The sequence below is a fragment of the Fusarium tjaetaba genome (assembly GCF_013396195.1).
Source record: "Fusarium tjaetaba strain NRRL 66243 chromosome Unknown NRRL66243_c0000150, whole genome shotgun sequence".
In the NCBI taxonomy this organism is placed as follows: Eukaryota; Fungi; Ascomycota; class Sordariomycetes; order Hypocreales; family Nectriaceae; genus Fusarium; species Fusarium tjaetaba.
Genome location: NW_023501346.1, coordinates 22,633 through 42,485, shown reverse-complemented (window position 1 = coordinate 42,485; position 19,853 = coordinate 22,633). Strand labels below are relative to the sequence as shown.

The following is a 19,853-nucleotide window of genomic DNA, read 5'->3' as shown; positions in this document are numbered from 1 at the left end:
GATGAAAGACGACGTGTAATCCAGAGGTTGGGATGAAGTTATTTCCTGACCCGGAATAGCTGCAAAGTTGCATATTTAGGCATCCTTTTTCTTTAAAGTTTGTGAGTTATTGCAGACGAGATGACATCTCAAGATAGCATCAATGCCTGAGCCTGAGTCTGAGCCTGGGCAGTGAAAGGGACCATCTTCAGCCTCAGTACTAACTCAGGCGCTTGCTCTCTCTTCCCTCCTTCATAATCAGCCACCGTAGACTCATTTAACGTACCTGAACTTTCCTGCAGGACCCTTCAGCCATAAGATAAGCCACTGACATGCGTCTTACACATGTTCAACCAACGATAGAAAAAAATTGATGTCCTTGAGTCAATTGAAGGGGTCTTGCGGGTCATGGCTGTGAGAATGGCGTGTTCTCAACGCAGTCATGTTTCATCATCAACGCCCTCAAAATCCTGGCCGTTGAGGCCTGTCCTGTCTGTTGAGCTTAGAACTGTCGGTCCCTTCAGGCTTCTGTATCAGATTCACATGAAACATGCAAATGAGTCGGTGCAGTGAGTAGAGCTGCATGTGTGTTGTGATGTTCGGATGATTACATTAGTTTCTGTCTCAAGAGTATTGAGGGTTCGTTACAAGTTTATACCGTTGTCAGTGACTTGTGATTCTTTATGGTCGCCGTGGGTATTATTTTACACTGTTGAAGATTCAGATGCGGCAGCCTGTAGTTGTGAGACTTGGGCTTGGAATGGAATCATGATGCGTGGTCATCTGTCATTGCGAGTAAACCATGTATCACGACTCTCCAAGTTGAATCAACAAAATGATTCTTTTGTGCAACAAATTGTTCACGATGGCCTCGACCACGAAATGCGTCAGTGATTTCAGGTCATCACGGTTAATGAGTCTAATTCCATGTCTGCGTGACCTTTTGGTTGGAATCATGAATACAGAATGTGTAACCAAGCTGAAAGCAGCACATGCCCATGGGGAAGCTCATGGAAGTTCAAGTTCAAGCTGGAGAGCGATAGCGGAGTAATCGTTCACTGTAGCAAAGTTGCCCCAGCCCCCGCAATCGACTGATGTGCCCTGTGACCTCTATCGCCGAGCCTGGAAGCTTGGTTTTGGAGGGTCGTGATCAGCACACAAGCAGGCCACTCGTCAGCAACTCCGCCGCAGACTTACTCATTGCGATTTGGTTTCGGTGATCACGATGGACCTCGGGTCTGAATCAACTCTCCTCTGGTATTCACGTCCTATCAAATAACCATAAATCCTTATTTTAACCTGTATTCTTCTATATACGCACGCATAAATTGCTCTGTAGTACATGCATACCCTCTATCTATCTGCCTGTTTGCTACAACCCCTCCACACCAACGGTTCAAACAAACTGACAAACGTAACTCGACCAATCGTTTTAACAACGTCTTCCTAATTCTGACGTATTCACCGACTCTCCTCATATACTTTCTTTTGAGCCTCTCTTCGTTCTTTGGAACCTTTTATTAGCTGTACCTTATAAGAACAACCAAGACCAAGTGATATATACAAGGAAAGCATCCATCATGGCGTCTCCACCACTCAACACCGCTGTTCCCCGCAGCGACTCGCCAACAAGATCCCCGCGATCAGCTTCGATATCGTTGCAAGCAGCCGCGACCATGAATGCTGGACTTCAACACGAATCTCCACGAAGTACGTCCTCTACTGATTTGTATCTAAACGATCAACTCGGCCACTAACACTCAACAGGATCGTCAAGCAGCTCCATCTCTCGAAACCAACACTCCCCAAATACCGGTCGACGACGTTCCACCGTGCTCATGAACCTCCAACTTAACGACCCTTCTGTGCCCTCGCCGGGTGAGATGGTCAACGAACCGTCTGGCCTACGGACTGCGAGCCCGCAACCTCTCTCTGGATCTCCCTTCACGGGTGATCCCCATCATCATAGAGCACCCAGCCTGGGTGAACTGCATCAAGAGCTTGAGGCAGAGCAAGAAGCTCATGTGGTACGAAATATGATGCTATGTCATACGCAACAGCGATGGCTAACTTCTCGTTGATAGAATCGCCTCTTGCAGATGATCCGACAGCAGCAGCTCGAACTCCAGCGCCTTCAAGCTGCCAACCCCCATAACCAGAACCAGAGCTCAGCTGTAGAGGATAGCTCTGCTATTTCCGAGCGGTCAGGTCACGGAACCCCTCACGCCTCCAGCCCTCATGTTGCAATCCCTCCTATTCCAACCGGCGGATCTGGCTCTCGCTCTAATAGTTACCGTCACCCTCGAAGTTCGTTCGATCTAGCCCGTGCCGATCTCCAACGACGATCTCGAACACCGAGTCGTAGTGGTGCCTCCCCACGACTTCGCGCAACTTCCATAGGTGGAAATAGCGAGGATTGGGTTCTGGGTGGCCGCGATGAAAGCGCATTTTATCAGGCTGAGACACAGATGCTGGTTCGTGAGAACCAGATGCTTCGTCACAGAGTACGAGAGCTAGGTAAGTACCATTAGCTTGTTTGGATTGGATTATTGCTAACACATATCCAGAGAAACAACTTACAGACCTCGGAACTGGATCGCCGGCTCCTCATGAGCCACCTCACCCCTCAAACCTGACAAGATCTTCTACGACTGTAGATAAGGAAGAGGACAAGTCTACCGCTGAAGAAGTCAAGCCTTGAAGGCGCTGGCTCATATGTTATATGATACTTAGAACACGAAGCACATTGAATCTTATGGCGTTAAGCGATCGAGACGGAAGTGATGGGAGCCGGTTTTCCAGCGGCAATTAAAACCAGCTCGAGACAAATACGGCGTTATGGATTATCTATGTATATTATCATGAGTTTGATCACTCGAGAGGAAGAATAAGGTAGTCATATGAACTTGATATGATGAAAATTGAATTTTCCAAAAGCTTCACAAGCATCCCATATTAAGCTATTTTCAACCGGCTAAAGTGTGTTTGTATCATAAGATCGAGGTCTTGAAGTTCTACGGCTTCCTGAAGTCAGGTCTGATAGTAGCCTGTAGGGTATGAAGCTCAGCAGCAGCTCTCTGCACACTTATAGTGTCACCAAAAGATATACAAGCCTTTATAGAGTATATCCCTACATTTGCTTGTCAATTTGTATGTGTTTCGATCGGCGCATGGTATAACTCCCCGTCTGCGTTGCGTCGTTGGCCAGCTCGGTGTATGCATCATCTTGGCCGAATTCTCGATATATATCCTCCCACTCTTGCAAACAACTCAACTTAAACAACAATCATAATGTTTCGACCATTGGCACATAAATTTCCCACAACTCTACGAACTATTCAAAGAAATAGCTTCAGTTCGACATCAGCTGCCAGAGCCGACTTTACCCATGCTGTAAGTCCACTTCATCGTCATCGTAAGACCCGTATCATGACCCGACTCCGGCCCCGGAGCCTCAGTCTCCGATCGATCCCGTAGCCGGATCACGAGGTATTGAGCGGGGGACAATCGCCATTGAGTTGCCACGATGTATTTCAAATCAACTCGAGACTATGACTCTAACATTGCAGTAGGTAATTGGTGGCGGTGTCGTTGGGCTTGCCGTGGCCCGTCAACTTGCACAACGGGACGATACCTCAACTGTTCTCATTGAGCGTCACAATGCGATTGGCACAGAGACAAGCTCGCGTAACAGTGAAGTTATTCACGCTGGCATTTACTACGGACCATCAAGCTTGAAAGCAAAGCTCTGCATCCGTGGTAAGAATCTGCTATACGAGCTTTGTGAGAAGCACGATATAGACCACCGCCGCACGGGCAAATGGATCGTCGCTCAAAACGACGCACAGCGTGAAACTCTTGAAAAGATTCACTCTCTGTGCGAGAACGACCTCGGTGTCCCAACGCGATGGGTGAGCGGTCAAGAGGTCAAGAGAGACGGTGAAGGCGTCAATGCTGCTTGTGCGCTTGAGAGTCCGACAACGGGCATCGTCGACTCGCACGGCTTGATGTTGTGTCTCCAAGGTCTATTTGAGGATGCTGGTGGTGTTTCGGCGCTCAATTCACCCGTCGTGAACATCAAAGCTCTCGGATCTAAACCCGGCAGTGAAGGTTGGGAGATTGATGTTAAGGATTCTGCCACGGGTGAGACGTCGAGTATCACGGCTGAGACGCTCATCAACGCTGCTGGTCTGGGAGCTGCGGTTATTCACAACATGATCGTCCCGTCTGAGAAGCGACAGGAGCTGTACTATGCCAAGGGCAACTATTTCTCGTATTCTGCCTCTCAGCCCAAGATCTCGCGTCTCATATATCCCGTTCCTGAGCCTGGCATTGCAGGTCTAGGCACTCATTTAACGCTTGATCTTGCGGGACGTCTACGTTTCGGTCCGGATGTGGAATGGATTGATGATCCCAATGATTTAGCTGTCAACGCAGCACGACTGCCGCAGGCTATCACTGAGATCCAGCGTTATCTTCCGGGTATTGACGCCTCAGCTTTGGTAGCAGACTATGCTGGTATTCGACCCAAGTTAGCTGGCCAAGACGCTGTGCTCAAAGGCAAAGGGTTCCACGACTTTATCATCAGGAGAGAAGAGGGCTACGAGGGCTGGGTAAATCTATTGGGTATCGAAAGTCCTGGATTGACAAGCTCACTAGCAATCGCTGAGATGGTACAAGAATTGCTCTACGGGTCCAGCAAGTCACTCTAAAGCATAGTATTTGGTTGGTCGTAGCTAGAATTCGTTGAATTATATTCAAGCCATCATCGATAACAGCTAAGCTATAAGTGAGCATGTAAGAAGCGAAAGATAATGTAATGTGACTTAGATAAAACATCGCAAACGCCATGTCAAGAAGAGGTAGGAATGTACTCAAGGTATCCTTTGCCCATGCTAATACTGAACCGTCGTCACTGGTCATCACTTTTGGTATATCAAGATATCACCCCAAAGCTACTATTAAAAACCACCTGCGCCAGCACAAAGGTTCGCGTCCCCTCGTTGAATCCTGGCTCTTTACCTCATCGAAACGCTCGGGAAGAACTTCCTGCTCTGGGTGTCCACGTGGAGCTCGTAAATACCGTTCTGTGCACCAACAAAGCTACGTCATGTTAGCAAAAAGCGTATACAGAATGACCAAAAGCAGACTTACAGTGTGCGACCATCTTCGCTCCACGCCAACCCGGCAGTGTTGTCCGGCGAAGGCGGGACTTCGAAGACACCGTGGTCATCCTCCCATCGATTCACCACCTGGTTGATAAGCGGCACTATGATCGTTGTATCGTCGGGGTCACGGTCGTTATCTCGCTCTCGTGCCTGGAGAATCTCAAGCACAGTGAGGTAGGATGAATCTTGGCGCTGCCGTTGTTCCCGAAGCATGGCCACTGTTTCACCAAGACTCTCCATCAACCGATCTGGCCTTCTTCCAATTTCCGCGGTGTCGGAGGCTTCACGTGGAGCTCTTGTCACTGGACGTCTGTTGTAATTGCTGCCCAGCAGCTCTCCCATGGCACGACCGATACTACTGCTCCTCCGAGGCATAGGCCGCTCATTGTCATCGCTACCAACAGGTCGACGGGCTGACCTGGCCGCCCAGAAGTTAGTCGGACCACCTGTAGCCCTCTCGTCCGCCGCCGCCGCCACTCTCTGAGCAGCTCTTTCACGACTACGCCTACCAAGCTGCATAGCCTCGAGTACAAGTGTCTCGTTGGCAGACAGAGGAGTATTTAGGCTGTCGATCACATCTCGGCGTCTCCCAGTCTCTGTAGCGCCTGATCCGAGAGCAGCTTCTCTTCTCTCGCGGCGGCTATCCAAAAGCCGCGGATCAATGGTGTTTCGATCAGGGATGTTGATGTGCTCGAACACCGGTTCTTCGATGTTCACAATTTGACGAACATAAAAATTGCTCCTCATATCAGCGATACCAACATTGCCTCTGTCCTCTGTCCACGCAAGCATTCCGAATGGTCCGGGACAGAAGGCCATATCTCGAATAGCACCAGGGCCACTGTGTGGCCGTGAGGACGGGAAAGTTGTGATAAGGGGATCGGCATTAGGATTTGCCAGAAGTGCAGCATTGAAGATGGAGATGGTACCATGTTGGGTCCCAACAGCGAGATATGCTCCGGATTCAGAAAAACAGGCGGCAAAGCTTCCTCGACTATCTGTTCTGTCGTCTTTCTTTTGGCTCTTGAGAAGTATTCTCTGTGTCTGTTCCCATGAATATGTAGGGCTTTCACTTGACCTCGTCGCTGGAGATTCCGCAACGCTCCTAACTCTCTCATGGACATACAGATATGGGTCATCGAGAATGGCGATTAAAAGCCGGCCGTCTGGAGAGATGAGTGCGCGGTTCACGAAGTCTGGGTAAGTGATGATATCCAATGCCTCTGTCTTCTCTTTCTGGTCAAAATCGTTAAGGCTCACGAGTGTAACAGTACGGTCGTTGTTGGCCAATACCGCCACAGGCTCTTTATACGCCTTATCATGTGCTGGCATCCTTGTTGGCGGGAACCAAAGTGTGATGCAGTTTACCCGGTCCTTGGCCAACTTCATGCTTTTCGCGATCAGGGTTTTGTTGTTCCGTCTCGCGCGGTTCAGAAGAGATAGTATAGGGTCATCACGGGACGAATCGAGCCCTAGGCTAAGTCGAGTGTCTGGATCGAGTTCTGATAAGATTCCTTGGCCATCATCGTTTCCTTCATCGAGTCGAATTGCCACGAAATCGCCACTCTCGCTCCCACAGCATAGCCATCCTTTCTCGGCGACGAGGCACCGAGGCGCAAAGGTGAGGAGTTTGATGGTTTCGCATTCTCGGGTTGTCGTGTTCAGTCGTTGGACATGGTTACTGCCATTGCCACCTGGAAAATAGACAATGTCCTGCTTCTCGGCGCTAACGAGAGACCGTAGCTGCCAATGTCTGGAGATATCATGAGCATGATGGCGCCACAACAAGATGAATTATGACATACTGTGAGCGCACGGGGATACGATAATGTTTCCGCGCATGCTTCGAAACGAGAGCATCGGTCGGGTACATGCTGGACGATGTTAGTATTGATACAATCAATGGTCATGATTGATAAGCTCGTTGGCTATAAGGGTCGCCATACTCATTCTCATCTATCGCCATCTTGGACCACGCCGCCCCTCAAAGGGAGCGACAATGCGGAGAATTACGAGCTACCGGGTGGCTGGATATCGATACGATGAGGCTTTGTCCTGCGTATGAGTTGTCGAGCTCTCGATTTCGCCGGCGGCTAGTGGGCGCAACGCGAGCGGCACGGTTATGGCGAACAATGCGACAGGCAGATTGCGGATGATGGGGAGTGCGAGACTATCGAGTTGTGTATTTGTTTTCCGATGTGAAATGACGGTTACGGGAGCGTAATAGAAGAAATGTCGTTGGCCGAGTCGGGCGATTACTGATGTGGGTTATGAAGGTTGCATGCGCGAATGACGTCTGGCTTGATCTGATTTAATGGGCGAGGGTCTACGGGATAATTTCAGGACCGACCCCAACTCAATGATCAGCCAAGATCAGGTATAGCTCGATTCAGTGTCAACTAAATCACTTTTTTCTCCTTAGTTGAAGATATTTGAACACCCTTGATACACCAGGCTAACGTTATTTACTACGTACCGTAGTATTGGGAATTGTAACTACGAAAAAACATCTCAATCCAGGGTTCTGCTAAGATGAAGCTAGTTCTCGGTGTCTCTAATGGAGAATACGCACAGGCCATCAAACATCATGAATTATATCACTTCCTGTCACCACCAGATATATTAGAAGGTGGTTATTGCAATGGAGATAGCCAACGAGAACGGACAACAACTGAGAAGGAATTCTTATCTATGAATATACTATGCCCCTGTTTGAAAGAATAGGACTGTTAACTGGTGAAATGTGAAGCCATCGAACACTGACTCTCATAAGCTGTCTAGGTAGGCTGTCTCCATGCCGTCATCAGCCTTGCAGCTAGCTACCGTATAATACTTACTGAAAGCATTCTATCATGACACCAGTATCAATCTATCTTAGACTAGCTGACTCGCGTATGACAGACAGCTTCGTACAAGGCCCCGAGTTATGAACCTCTTGACATGCCCGAGCCAAATCCGTTACTTTTCCGGTAACACCGAAGCATCCATCACGTGTGGTGAAGCTTTTCTCAGCCATCTCTGGGGGAAGAGGAGCACTTCTCATTAGCGTGCAGCGCGGGTCTTCTCATTGCGTCCGATCCCCATTGGCTCCGCATATTCGGGATACAAGGTCGAGAAGAGAGGGTGTTTTGTATCATGAATTGAGAAGCGTAGGAGTTCGAGTAGGCATGGTGCAAAGTTGCATATTAAGCATAGATAGCCGTTAGGTACTCTAAATCTTCTCTCGTCAATTGACTTTCATGATAATGATATGCTTTACCGGGAGCCGTTCCGTTGATTCTACCAGATCTTTCAAGTAGGTTCGGAGTGGGCCTCCACAGGAATAACCATGGTCCGAACCTAGCCGGTTCAGTGGAGACAACCCGGTGCTTGCCTCTTTCCTTTGGCTTCTATGACCGACCGGGGAAAGAGCTTTTTTCGAGTAAAAAAATTCGTTCCTCTCGATTCCATCATCTCCATTCAGACTCAATCCTCTAAAACACCACCTCCTCCCATCTACTCTCCGACTTGCGCCTTCATCCTGTTTCTTTTCCTGTACTCTATACCCATATACCCATAATCAAAATGCTGGCTTCGCGCTTGTCGAGGGCTGTAAGTGTCTCTCTTACACCGCAATCGCTTCATCCCACATTGTACTGACCATCGCATCAGCTTCCCCGAGCTTCCCCTCTCGCCGCTCGCTCGGCTGCTTTCACCCGATCTCCTCTGGCTGCCAAGTTCGCTCGCTATGAGTCCACTGAGTCTGACGGCAAGGTCCAGGGTGCCGTGATCGGTATCGATCTTGGTACCACCAACTCTGCCGTCGCTATCATGGAGGGCAAGGTCCCCCGCATCATTGAAAACTCGGAAGGTTGGTTTTACTTGCCAATTCGTCTCACGGACAACCACTAAACATTGCTCAATTAGGTGCCCGAACCACTCCTTCAGTTGTTGCTTTCGCCGAGGATGGCGAGCGACTTGTCGGTGTCGCTGCCAAGCGTCAGGCCGTCGTCAACCCAGAGAACACCCTCTTCGCTACCAAGCGATTAATAGGACGCAAGTTCAAGGATGCTGAGGTTCAGCGTGATATCAAGGAGGTCCCTTACAAGATCGTCCAGCACACAAACGGCGACGCCTGGGTCGCTGCTCGTGGCCAGAACTACTCTCCCTCTCAGATTGGTGGTTTCGTCCTCAACAAGATGAAGGAGACCGCCGAGGCCTACCTCTCCAAGCCCATCAAGAACGCCGTCGTCACCGTCCCCGCTTACTTCAACGACTCACAGCGACAGAGCACCAAGGATGCCGGTCAAATTGCCGGTCTTAACGTTCTCCGTGTCGTCAACGAGCCTACTGCCGCCGCCCTTGCCTACGGTCTGGAGAAGGAGGCTGACCGCGTTGTCGCTGTCTACGATCTTGGTGGTGGTACCTTCGATATCTCTATACTTGAGATCCAGAATGGTGTCTTCGAGGTCAAGTCCACCAACGGTGACACCCACCTTGGTGGTGAGGATTTCGATATCCACCTCGTCCGCCACCTTGTCCAGGACTTCAAGAAGACCTCTGGCATTGACCTGTCTGGTGACCGCATGGCTATCCAGCGTATCCGTGAGGCCGCTGAGAAGGCCAAGATCGAGCTTTCTTCTTCCCTCTCTACCGATATCAACCTTCCTTTCATCACTGCCGACTCCTCCGGTCCCAAGCACATCAACATGAAGCTCAGCCGAGCTCAGCTTGAGAAGATGGTTGACCCTCTCATCACCCGCACCATCGAGCCCGTCCGCAAGGCTCTGAAGGATGCTGGCCTCTCCGCTAAGGAGATCCAGGAGGTCATCCTCGTTGGTGGTATGACCCGTATGCCCAAGGTTGCTGAGTCCGTCAAGAGCATTTTCGGCCGCGACCCCGCCAAGTCTGTCAACCCCGATGAGGCTGTTGCCATTGGTGCTGCTATTCAGGGTGCTGTCCTCTCTGGTGAGGTCAAGGATCTCCTCCTCCTCGATGTCACCCCTCTGTCTCTCGGTATTGAGACCCTCGGTGGTGTCTTCACCCGTCTGATCAACCGAAACACCACTATCCCCACCAAGAAGTCCCAGGTCTTCTCCACCGCCGCCGATTTCCAGACTGCCGTCGAGATCAAGGTCTACCAGGGTGAGCGTGAGCTCGTCAAGGACAACAAGCTTCTCGGAAACTTCCAGCTTGTTGGTATCCCCCCTGCCCACCGTGGTGTCCCTCAGGTCGAGGTTACCTTCGACATTGATGCTGACTCCATCGTCCACGTTCACGCCAAGGACAAGTCCACCAACAAGGACCAGTCTATCACCATTGCTTCCGGTTCCGGTCTCTCTGAGAGCGAGATTGAGCAGATGGTTGAGGACTCCGAGAAGTACGCTGAGGCCGACAAGGAGCGCAAGGGTGCCATCGAGGCTGCCAACCGTGCTGACAGTGTCCTAAACGATACCGAGCGTGCTCTCAACGAGTATGCTGACAAGCTCGACAAGACTGAGGCCGACTCTATCAAGGAGAAGATCACCACTCTCCGTGAGTTCGTCGCCAAGAACCTCTCTGGTGAGGGCACTGCCACCGCCGCTGAGATCAAGGAGAAGACCGATGAGCTCCAGGTTGCCAGCTTGAACCTCTTCGACAAGATGCACAAGGCCCGCAACGAGAGCAGCGGCGAGCAGTCTTCCTCTTCCGAGCAGTCTCAGGAGGGTGAGAAGAAGGATGAGAACAAGCCTTAAGAGTCTTGATTCTGTGTTATAAAAACTTGTTACAATATCTGAGGATGGGAGATCTGTGCGGCTCAGATCTCCCACCTGTCCTGTATTTCACTGTATTCATATCCCGCCTAGCCGCTTTTACACTTTTTACCCGTATTATGTTTCAGGGTTGGCGGATCTGGCGTTGGAGCTTTAAAACCTCTATTGAGAGAGATCTTTGGTTGTTTTTTTGAGATGATGTCACGGAATGGGGGATCATGTTGTATATCTGTATCATGACTTGCCTATAGGTAGACTAATCGCACATCCCCCCTCAAAACATGTTTACCTTGATGGTACATAATATGACTTGATGTTTCATGCACGCACGTTTCTCTGCTTATGATTATGATGGTGTTAAATATGTTGGTATTCAATGAAATAGTAGTGATCGTGTTATATCATGACATCCATCCCCAAGCAGTATTGAGTCTGTTCACACCATGCCAGTGAATCGTTTTCGCTTTCTTCTGACCCTCTTTATCCCCCACACTCTCTAGCGGACTCCCTCCATTTAACTCCATCATCGAACGCGCAGGCTTTAACCTTGATGTCTGTGGTGCTGGCAACTGGAAAGTATCGTAAAGTGACCCACGGTTATTAGGATTTCGAAGCGGTACTCGTTCACCACGGAAAGCAGTATCCGCAAACAGAAGCTGGCGAGATTCGATCTCGACCTCAGAAACTGGTCTCGCTTTTTGATCGTTTCTTTTCTTTTTGCTTCTTCTGCTGCTTCCGCCTGATGACGATGGTGTTGGTGAGGGCGGGGGATATGTGGTGTCGAGAAACCAGCCGCGGCGTTGGGAAAGGCGACGCTCAAGGAGTTGACGGAGGATTGAAACGAAGAGAGATACGACGGCGAGAACGATTATTATGGCGATGATAGTCGCTGGATAAGGATGTATCGAGGTGTGCTTGGGATGCCAGCTTCGCGATGGCGCTTCCAAGGATGGGTCTTGGTCCATCCTGCGCAGCTTTAATAGGTACTTAGTGAGAGTGAGTAAAGAAAAGAGAACAAAGACAAGAGAATGTGAGCCTGAGTGAAAAATGAATGTGAGGCTAAGAAAAATCAGAGAGCTTGGACCGCTTGGTATAGAGGCCCAACAAGCATCTCGCGATCAAGATTGAAAGGTGAAGCACAGTTGAAGTTGAAAACGGAAGGATGAAAGTATCACTACAAGTATCACGAGATGTTCAAGAGTAAACAAACAAGGCCCCATCAGTCACGAAGCAGGCTACGGCGAAGAACCAAGGTCCTGTCTTGTACAGGAATGGAGTAGAATGAGACCAAGCAACCATGAACTAGTCGACAACAAGGAACAGGGATGGATATATAAGACATTTCACAACCAATTCGGCCATTAGCAAAAAGTGGATAGGACATTTGGGGAAAACGTGCTAAGGAATCCGCGACGTCAATAAATCGCTTTGCAGAATATATTTGACTATGACCTTCCGAAACCGAACCATCCTCTCTTCGCTGGAGCTGGTGATTCTGTCCTCTCAGGTGTATCCGCCTGAGCGGGCGCTGCTGCTGCCGCTTGTTGTTGCTGTTGCTGCTTGGGCGCCTTGTTGGGATAATCGATGTAGTTCCATGCCACGTCGAGGAAGATGGGCTTCACAGGGATGGTGGCAAGCTTAGGGGGGAATTCGACGATGTGCGACAGGTTGGCGCCACCAACGGGGTACTGATGCAGACTTCCGATGAGAGGTTGCTTCACGGCATCTGAAGTGCTCAGCTCGTGATACTTGCGGAGGGTATCGGCGTGAACAATAGCTCGGTGACGCTGAAGCTCGCCGTTGAGGAGAGTTTGGAGATACTCGACGTCTTCGGCGGACACGGTCAGATTGAGGGGGGTGCGGCTTGATGATCCGCCAGAAGATGAGATGTTTGACTGAGACTCATCGACAAGACCGTCTGCGTGGTTGATGAGAGCCAGAGCAGCAGCCAGGTTGCTAGAGATGGCATGTGAGCGAGCGATTGCCAGAGCCCTAGAGTTTTGTTAGAAAACAAGCAAATGCTAGGTTGAGGATGTGACTTACTTAAGAGCCTCAAAGTACTTTACGTAGGCGGCAATCTGCTCAGCCAGCCCCTGATCGTTGGCCACACCAGGGAGTTCTGTGATGGACTCAATGTTCTGCAGAATACCGTCATACAGAGCAACCTTCTCCTTCAGCTTAGCCAGCTTCTTGCCTGTAGGAACTTCCTTTACAGGCTTGGCTGCTTCTGGAGCTGGCTTGCCCTTTCGTTTCCTCAACACGCTGTACTCCTCAGGGGCGCCATCGTGTTCTCCTGTCAAAACTCTGCTGCGGCCAATTCTCCAGCTGATTGTCTCGAAGTTGACGGCGGTGCGTGTGATTTGCAGACTCTGCATCCTGGCATCACCCTGTTCCACACCCTCAGCCCTCATCTCGTCGATTGCCTGCTTAGTAGCATCAACAGCATCCTGGCTGAGCATCAAAATTTCGTCATAGGCACCAGCAAGTTCGTAAGGTCCTCGCCCCTTGGGTTCAGCAAGATCCTTGGCCAATCGATCCTTCGCAGCGATTACGGCACCCCACGCCATCGCAATCTGCGCATCTTCGATGTTGACCTCCCGAGACCTCCAAGTCAGGGTCTTGGGTGCGCCTTCAGCACTGGCGATTCCATCCTTGGCCTTTGCTTCGTCTGATTTGAGAATAGTGGGGTCGATATCGTTGATCTGTTTGACGAGGTTTGAGTCAGATTGAGGGAACGCCTTTCGAGCAATGATGGGAATAGGGACAGTTCGAGGTGTCTGGAGTTGGTAGGCGGCGTATCGGATAGACGGATCGATGGTTTCGGTGAGCAGGTCCTTGTATAGATCGCCATTGGTTGCAGTTGCAAGCGCACTGTAGATGACACGTGCCGTGGCATAGTTGCGCAAACTCGGTTCCCAGCTCTGCTTCTCGAATGCAGCGGTACCACGGATGAGAGAAGCGTATGCGATTGCCTCGAGGAGATCGGTTTGGGAGGCGCCAGATACGTCGGTTTGAGAGAGGGCTTCGACAAGCTCGTCGGCAGCACGTGTGGCCTTGGTGAGACGAGAGGCAATATGCGATCGAGTTCGGCCGGTGATTCCCTTGGTATCGCTCGTATGACCGGACTTCATGCTCATGGTATGAGCCCACGCTCGCTCGCTTGTCAGAAGAAGTAGATGGACATATCTGGTACCATGTCAGGCTAGTTTTCTTTTTTTGGATTTCGAGTCTCGGAATGTGCCTACTCATGGTTCTCTGCGATCTTTTCCGCAGTGACCTTGTCATGGTCGTGAAACTTTCCGCGATTCTTGGTGGCAATGTTGAGCTTCTTGCGGCAGCTTAGCAGTTTCTTGGACAAGCTCTTGTGATAAGTCGAGTAGTCGCCGTAGAGGAGAGCCTGGTCGCGGCCTTGGACGACGAATTTGGTGATATCCATGGCTGCTGGTGACGAGGGCGATTCGACGGCCCTGATTTGGTACGGAGAAGTGCAATTAACGATGCAAGGGGAGAGGCCCTGTAGATTTGTTGCGATGGCCTTTGGAGTGAGATTGATTAAGGGCTGATGAGGCTTTGCCCGACGTGGAGGTTCAGCGGGGGATCCAACAGCAAGGAAGAGGAAGGTGGGCGAAATGGCGGGGCAGTTTGCTCATCCACAAAAATTTCATGGTCGAGTTAAGTTAATTGAGGTGTAGTAAATTGTTAGTGGCGGCGCAGTCTGCATCATATCTCGACTTTATTCACTGACCCTGTTATAGGTACAAATTCGACTTTAATTCTCTATTGATATGTAGAAACAAGGACTCAACAAAAGCGAGGCTAATAATTTCTAAACAACAGATCAACGAGTTTAATAGTGGGAGGATCTCATTATAATTCTCATACAATGCTATGTGCCCTGCTCTAAGTTTGTAAAAGGTTTAATACACCTTCCTATAAACACTCAGTATAGAATTATTAGGTTGTCCTATCAGTATCATGAATATCGATCCATTATGGACTGATGATGGTAGGGAGCACGGATATAGGCGATAGGTAAAGTAGGTCTTGTTAGTTGGTATGGAGAGTAAGCAATGGCTTGTGTTTGGGCCTCTTTCACATGATCCAACGTATTTGTTTTAGAGGTTATCGGGGATCAAAACAGCCACATGCAGAATTAGTACGAAGCTTTTGAAACCAAAATATTGGTAGAGTGAGTGAGTGAGTGGTTGATTCGTGTTAGTCGTGGGATATTGGGATGCATCAGGAATTACGTGTTGTTTCTTGGTTGTTATGAGACCATCTTTTCGACTAGCTTGGGGCTGTTCCTGATGGTTTAATCTTCTATTGGCCCGTAGGAGATAGATCTGATAAAACAGCCCGTAGATGTAGTCAGAATCGAGAGGGAAAAAGCCTCGATTGCGTCCCGTCTTTTGATCATGTGCTCGCAGTTGACAAGAAAGGTGGGCACCTTTCACCCGTCTTGGTTTAGTTTTAGGCGCCCAGCGTGGGCTCTTTTGGCTGCGTGACCACTGCATCTCCATCTCCTCTCAGTGAAAGTCACGCTTTGTCACGCGCCATCCAGGGGACGTGCTTCCAAATCTACAGTACAGCCCAACTAAAAGATCAAGCAGGTATCTTTTGGTGCTTCACCCAAAAACTTGACTCTTTTCCTAGAGTCTGGTCATTGAAAAGGGCCATATCATTTCTCTCTAAATATCCATCTCAGTTCCTGTCATCTCTACAAACTGGAGCTCTTCCTTCTCTTCTTTGCCCCCTCCGTCCTTGATAACGAGGCCGGCGGCTTATCATCGCATCACATCGCCTTGCATCGTCTCGCCTCTTCACATTCAACTCAACTCAACTCAACCTCAACCTCAATCACGTTCAACTGAGAGTGCATGCACGTGATCGTTTAAAATATCTCTTCACTGCACTCTGCACTCTCTTTTTACCCGTTTTTGAGCACTCATCCCCCCTCCAACTGCTAGGTATATAAGGTACTTCTCATGAGAACGAGTACCTCTTCTCATGAAACCAACCCGCACAACACCCTTCTTGAACTGCATCCTGCAAGTAGCCGCCTGCCACCTGCGGCCTTCATAAAGGATGGCTACAAATGGTATATTACTCTCCTCCAATCAATCTCCTCCCAGTTCCCCAACCAACAAATTCCCATTTCATCCTGTTCCATCTCATTCATCATGATTAAGAATCAGATTCACAATCAGAATCAGTGCTAACTTCATCCAGGTCAACCATCTCACTCTGCAAACGGTGTCCCACCATGGAATCCAGTTGCTCTCCTGCAGCCGAACCAGAGGGCGGTTTCAACTCCGAACCTCGTAAACTCCGGGCAGGGCCAATTCTCGCCATCTCCATCTCTTCATCATGGTCACCCAGCTCAGAGAATGCAGCCCAGACCTCAAATGAACATGAACATGCACAACAACTCCATGGTGTTTCAGTTCTCCAGTCCTAATGACACTCCATCTGCTGGCCCCTCCAGTCGCTCATCCACTCCAGGCAGTAGTTATGCCAATGGTTTCAACGGTGCAGGCCACTTCATCGAGCGTGCGAATAATGTTCAGCATCGCTCTGTCGTTCCTCAACCAAAGCGAAGGAGAACTGAAGACAGCGAAGGAGTTCACAATTTTATGACTCCTCCAGCAACACAGGGCGGAAGTGGAATTTTGGGTCAATATGTTACAGACAAGCGCAAAGAAGCCAATAGTTCAACTGCGTCACCAGCCATGACAGTTGATCTGACTAGTGGTAAGTCCCGTCCAGAGTCACTTTATGCAATGCATGTTGCTAACACAACCAGGAAATGACGACGAGGACATAGTCCTTCAAGATCCCCGCGAGGAAGAGGTTTGCTACGGAATGATTAAGGCTTCATTGGGCTGCACCCGAGTTCCTTCGCCAAAGCCAGGCACCCAACAGAGTGTCTGGGGTCCAAACTACCAGCCCGCAATCAAAGTTGTGCTCAAGAGGCAAGTAGGTGATACATCGCTCAAGATACAAGCCTACGACCACACACGACAGATCATTGGCCTGGTAGAGAACCAAGGTGCTCGTGCCGTTGCGCCTCTTCTCGACTCAAACATTCACCTGAGAACGGACAGCCGAATCCCACCGCAACCAAAAAAGGCTGGCGAGGAGCCCGGCCAGCCCACCTCACGATCCTATACCCTCGACATCGTCATGTATGGGCCCCTCAAGTACGCTAGGAACGTAGGCGCTCATCTGAGCAAGTTTGGCCTGAAGCTGCTGGCCCCTTATCTCGTCCAGAAGGGAATTCGTGTTCAGAACCCTCATGTTCTTGAATACCGTCCCCCACCTCCAAAGGTATATTCTACCGCGCCTACTAACGATGGGCAACATGCCTCTTACACCAGCACCTTCAGCAACCGAACCGTGGAGGAGATTCGTTCAGAAGTTATGGGCGTCTTCGATTCCCTCACACGAAACGATGATTTGCCAGAGATGGAACCGAGTCAGAATATCTTGACGCCTCTGCTTAAGCATCAGAAGCAAGGTCTGTTCTTCATGATGACCAGAGAAAAGCCCCGTGAGGCACAGGCCTATGAAAAGACTATGGTTTCCTTCTGGCAAGACAAGTATGGCCCCGCTGGCCAGCGGATATACTTCAACGTCATCACTGGCCAGAACCAGGCCAGGCCGCCAGCTGAAACTCGGGGCGGAATTCTGGCTGATATGATGGGTCTTGGAAAAACGCTTAGCATCTTGTCCCTGATCACGACATCCACCGATGCTGCGTATGAGTGGGAACGACAAGCACCCGTCCAGCCAGAAGCGCCCGAGCAGAAACCGACGAAGCACGAGGTCCTATCTCAGCAGCCAACACTTGCCTTGACTCCGTTGATGAGGAACGCGAAGACCACCTTGCTTGTCTGTCCTCTCAGTACAGTAACAAATTGGGAGGAACAGATCAAGCAACACATTCGGCCTGGTGCTCTCGACTACCACATCTACCATGGTCCAAACAGGATCAAGGACCCTGCAAGACTCGCAAACTTTGACCTTGTGATCACCACCTATGGCTCTGTATCGAATGAACTCAGTTCTCGTCGGAAGAAGAAGGATGGCCAATATCCATTGGAGCAGATTGGCTGGTTCAGAATCGTGCTGGATGAAGCTCACATGATTCGCGAACACAGCACTCTCCAGTTCAAGGCCATCTGTAGACTCCAGGCAGACAGACGCTGGGCCGTCACCGGAACACCCGTGCAGAACCGGTTGGACGATCTTGCTGCCTTATTGGCCTTCCTTCGGCTTCACCCATTCCACGATCGAACCAAATTCCTTCGGTACATTGTGGAGCCATTCAAGGCATGCGATCCTGAGATTGTGCCTAAACTCCGAATCCTCGTAGACACAATCACGCTACGTCGACTGAAAGACAAGATCGACTTGCCTCCCCGAGAGGACCTTGTAGTAAGACTTGATTTCAGTCCCGAGGAACGCAGTATCTACGATTTGTTCGCAAAGAATGCTCAGGATCGAGTCAAGGTGCTCGCTGGAACTAATAATGGCCAGGCACTTGGCGGCAATACCTACATTCACATTCTCAAAGCAATTCTACGACTTCGACTACTCTGCGCGCATGGAAAAGATCTACTCAATGACGCCGACTTGGACACATTGCAGGGAATGTCGGCAGAGATGGCAATCGATATTGATGATGACGACGATTATGACAAACCAGCACTTTCAGACCAGAAAGCGCATGAGATGTTTACATTGATGCAGGAGACCAATAACGACGCATGCATTCAATGCAGCAGGAGGATCAGCTCCAACGAGAGCTCTAATATCGAAACAGAAGGTCAGGATGACATTTTGGGTTTCATGACGCCTTGTTTCCATGTCATTTGCCGAAACTGCATCAAAACGTTTCAGGAACGGGCCAAGGCTCTGATGCCAGAGGGTGAGAACAGTGGATATTGTCCAGTCTGTAATGCCTACGTGAGACATGCCTTCGTACAGCTTCACCGAAGGGAGGTGGACGCGGAGCATGACGGTCCAGCCAAGCCCAAGTCACGAAATGCTGTCAAAAATTTCGACAAGTATGACGGCCCGCATACAAAGACTCGGGCTCTCATCGAAGATCTCCTAAGGTCCAAGGCAGCGAGTGAAGCAAACCCGTCTGAACCTCCGTACAAATCGGTAGTTTTCTCAGGGTGGACTTCTCATCTGGACCTCATTGAGCTTGCACTCAACGCCAACGACATTGTGTTCACCAGGCTCGATGGCAGTATGAGCCGCACTCAACGAACTACCGCCATGGACAGATTCCGCGAGGACAACACTGTGCATGTGATTTTGGTATCAATCATGGCCGGTGGTCTGGGTCTGAACTTGACTGCTGGAAACAGCGTATACGTGATGGAACCGCAATACAACCCGGCCGCCGAGGCTCAGGCTATCGACCGTGTCCACCGACTGGGACAGAAGCGTCCTGTCCGTACCGTTCGATATATCATGCGGGACAGTTTTGAAGAGAAGATGCTGGAGCTTCAGGAGAAGAAGATGAAGCTGGCCAGCTTGAGCATGGACGGCCAAAACAGGAGCTTAGACAAGGCGGAGGCAGCTCGGCAAAAGTTGATGGATCTGCGTAGTCTTTTCAAATGAGTGACGAACAAACCTCAGTCCCATTTGGGCACTGGAGCATTAATGACCGCATGAGACAGGAGTTTTCGGTTTATTTTCTTTCTTCCTTATCTACTTAGTTATTTTCTCGCGAGGCCTTTTCTCAACTCACTGGAAGTGAGTCGTTTCGGGCTCGAGTAGCATCAACCTGAGTGTGAGCGCTCAGGCATCATGGGATGGGTTACTTCTTTTTTGTTCTTCGTTCTCGGGCAAGGGTATAAACCTGGCTCTCACGAGATGGCTTTTATTTTTGTTTTGCATTACGGGATGGGATTATGGGCTGGGAATAGGAATGGGATGGAGTGGCAAGCGTCGAGTGGCA

The 19,853-nt window shown here is 50.0% G+C and overlaps 6 protein-coding genes across 6 annotated transcripts; 4 read left to right on the top strand and 2 right to left on the bottom strand.

Moving 5' to 3' along the window:
- Window positions 1-1,559: 1,559 nt before the first annotated feature.
- On the top strand, window positions 1,560-2,680 carry FTJAE_7388 (FAD dependent oxidoreductase; the record flags this gene model as incomplete). The annotated part of the gene is made up of 4 exons (XM_037354099.1): window positions 1,560-1,689; window positions 1,747-2,006; window positions 2,064-2,496; window positions 2,547-2,680. 4 exons carry the CDS (start codon window positions 1,560-1,562, stop codon window positions 2,678-2,680), a joined length of 957 nt encoding a protein of 318 aa, XP_037205510.1.
- Window positions 2,681-3,270: 590 nt separating this feature from the next.
- Window positions 3,271-4,691, top strand: FTJAE_7387 (FAD dependent oxidoreductase; the record flags this gene model as incomplete). The annotated part of the gene is made up of 2 exons (XM_037354098.1): window positions 3,271-3,372; window positions 3,552-4,691. The coding sequence occupies 2 exons, from the start codon at window positions 3,271-3,273 to the stop codon at window positions 4,689-4,691; spliced, it is 1,242 nt and encodes a 413-aa protein (XP_037205509.1).
- Window positions 4,692-4,997: 306 nt separating this feature from the next.
- FTJAE_7386 (wd containing protein) lies at window positions 4,998-7,020 on the bottom strand (the record flags this gene model as incomplete). The annotated part of the gene is made up of 3 exons (XM_037354097.1): window positions 4,998-5,082; window positions 5,134-6,900; window positions 6,953-7,020. 3 exons carry the CDS (start codon window positions 7,018-7,020, stop codon window positions 4,998-5,000), a joined length of 1,920 nt encoding a protein of 639 aa, XP_037205508.1.
- Window positions 7,021-8,711: 1,691 nt separating this feature from the next.
- Window positions 8,712-10,861, top strand: FTJAE_7385 (heat shock 70 kDa; the record flags this gene model as incomplete). The annotated part of the gene is made up of 3 exons (XM_037354096.1): window positions 8,712-8,738; window positions 8,799-8,997; window positions 9,054-10,861. The coding sequence occupies 3 exons, from the start codon at window positions 8,712-8,714 to the stop codon at window positions 10,859-10,861; spliced, it is 2,034 nt and encodes a 677-aa protein (XP_037205507.1).
- A 1,463-nt stretch (window positions 10,862-12,324) lies between these two features.
- FTJAE_7384 (signal recognition particle subunit SRP68) lies at window positions 12,325-14,315 on the bottom strand (the record flags this gene model as incomplete). Its single annotated transcript, XM_037354095.1, has 3 exons — window positions 12,325-12,871; window positions 12,923-14,065; window positions 14,125-14,315. The coding sequence occupies 3 exons, from the start codon at window positions 14,313-14,315 to the stop codon at window positions 12,325-12,327; spliced, it is 1,881 nt and encodes a 626-aa protein (XP_037205506.1).
- A 1,649-nt stretch (window positions 14,316-15,964) lies between these two features.
- FTJAE_7383 (helicase-like transcription factor) lies at window positions 15,965-19,513 on the top strand (the record flags this gene model as incomplete). Its single annotated transcript, XM_037354094.1, has 3 exons — window positions 15,965-15,977; window positions 16,109-16,630; window positions 16,683-19,513. 3 exons carry the CDS (start codon window positions 15,965-15,967, stop codon window positions 19,511-19,513), a joined length of 3,366 nt encoding a protein of 1,121 aa, XP_037205505.1.
- Between the last annotated feature and the right edge of the window lie 340 nt (window positions 19,514-19,853).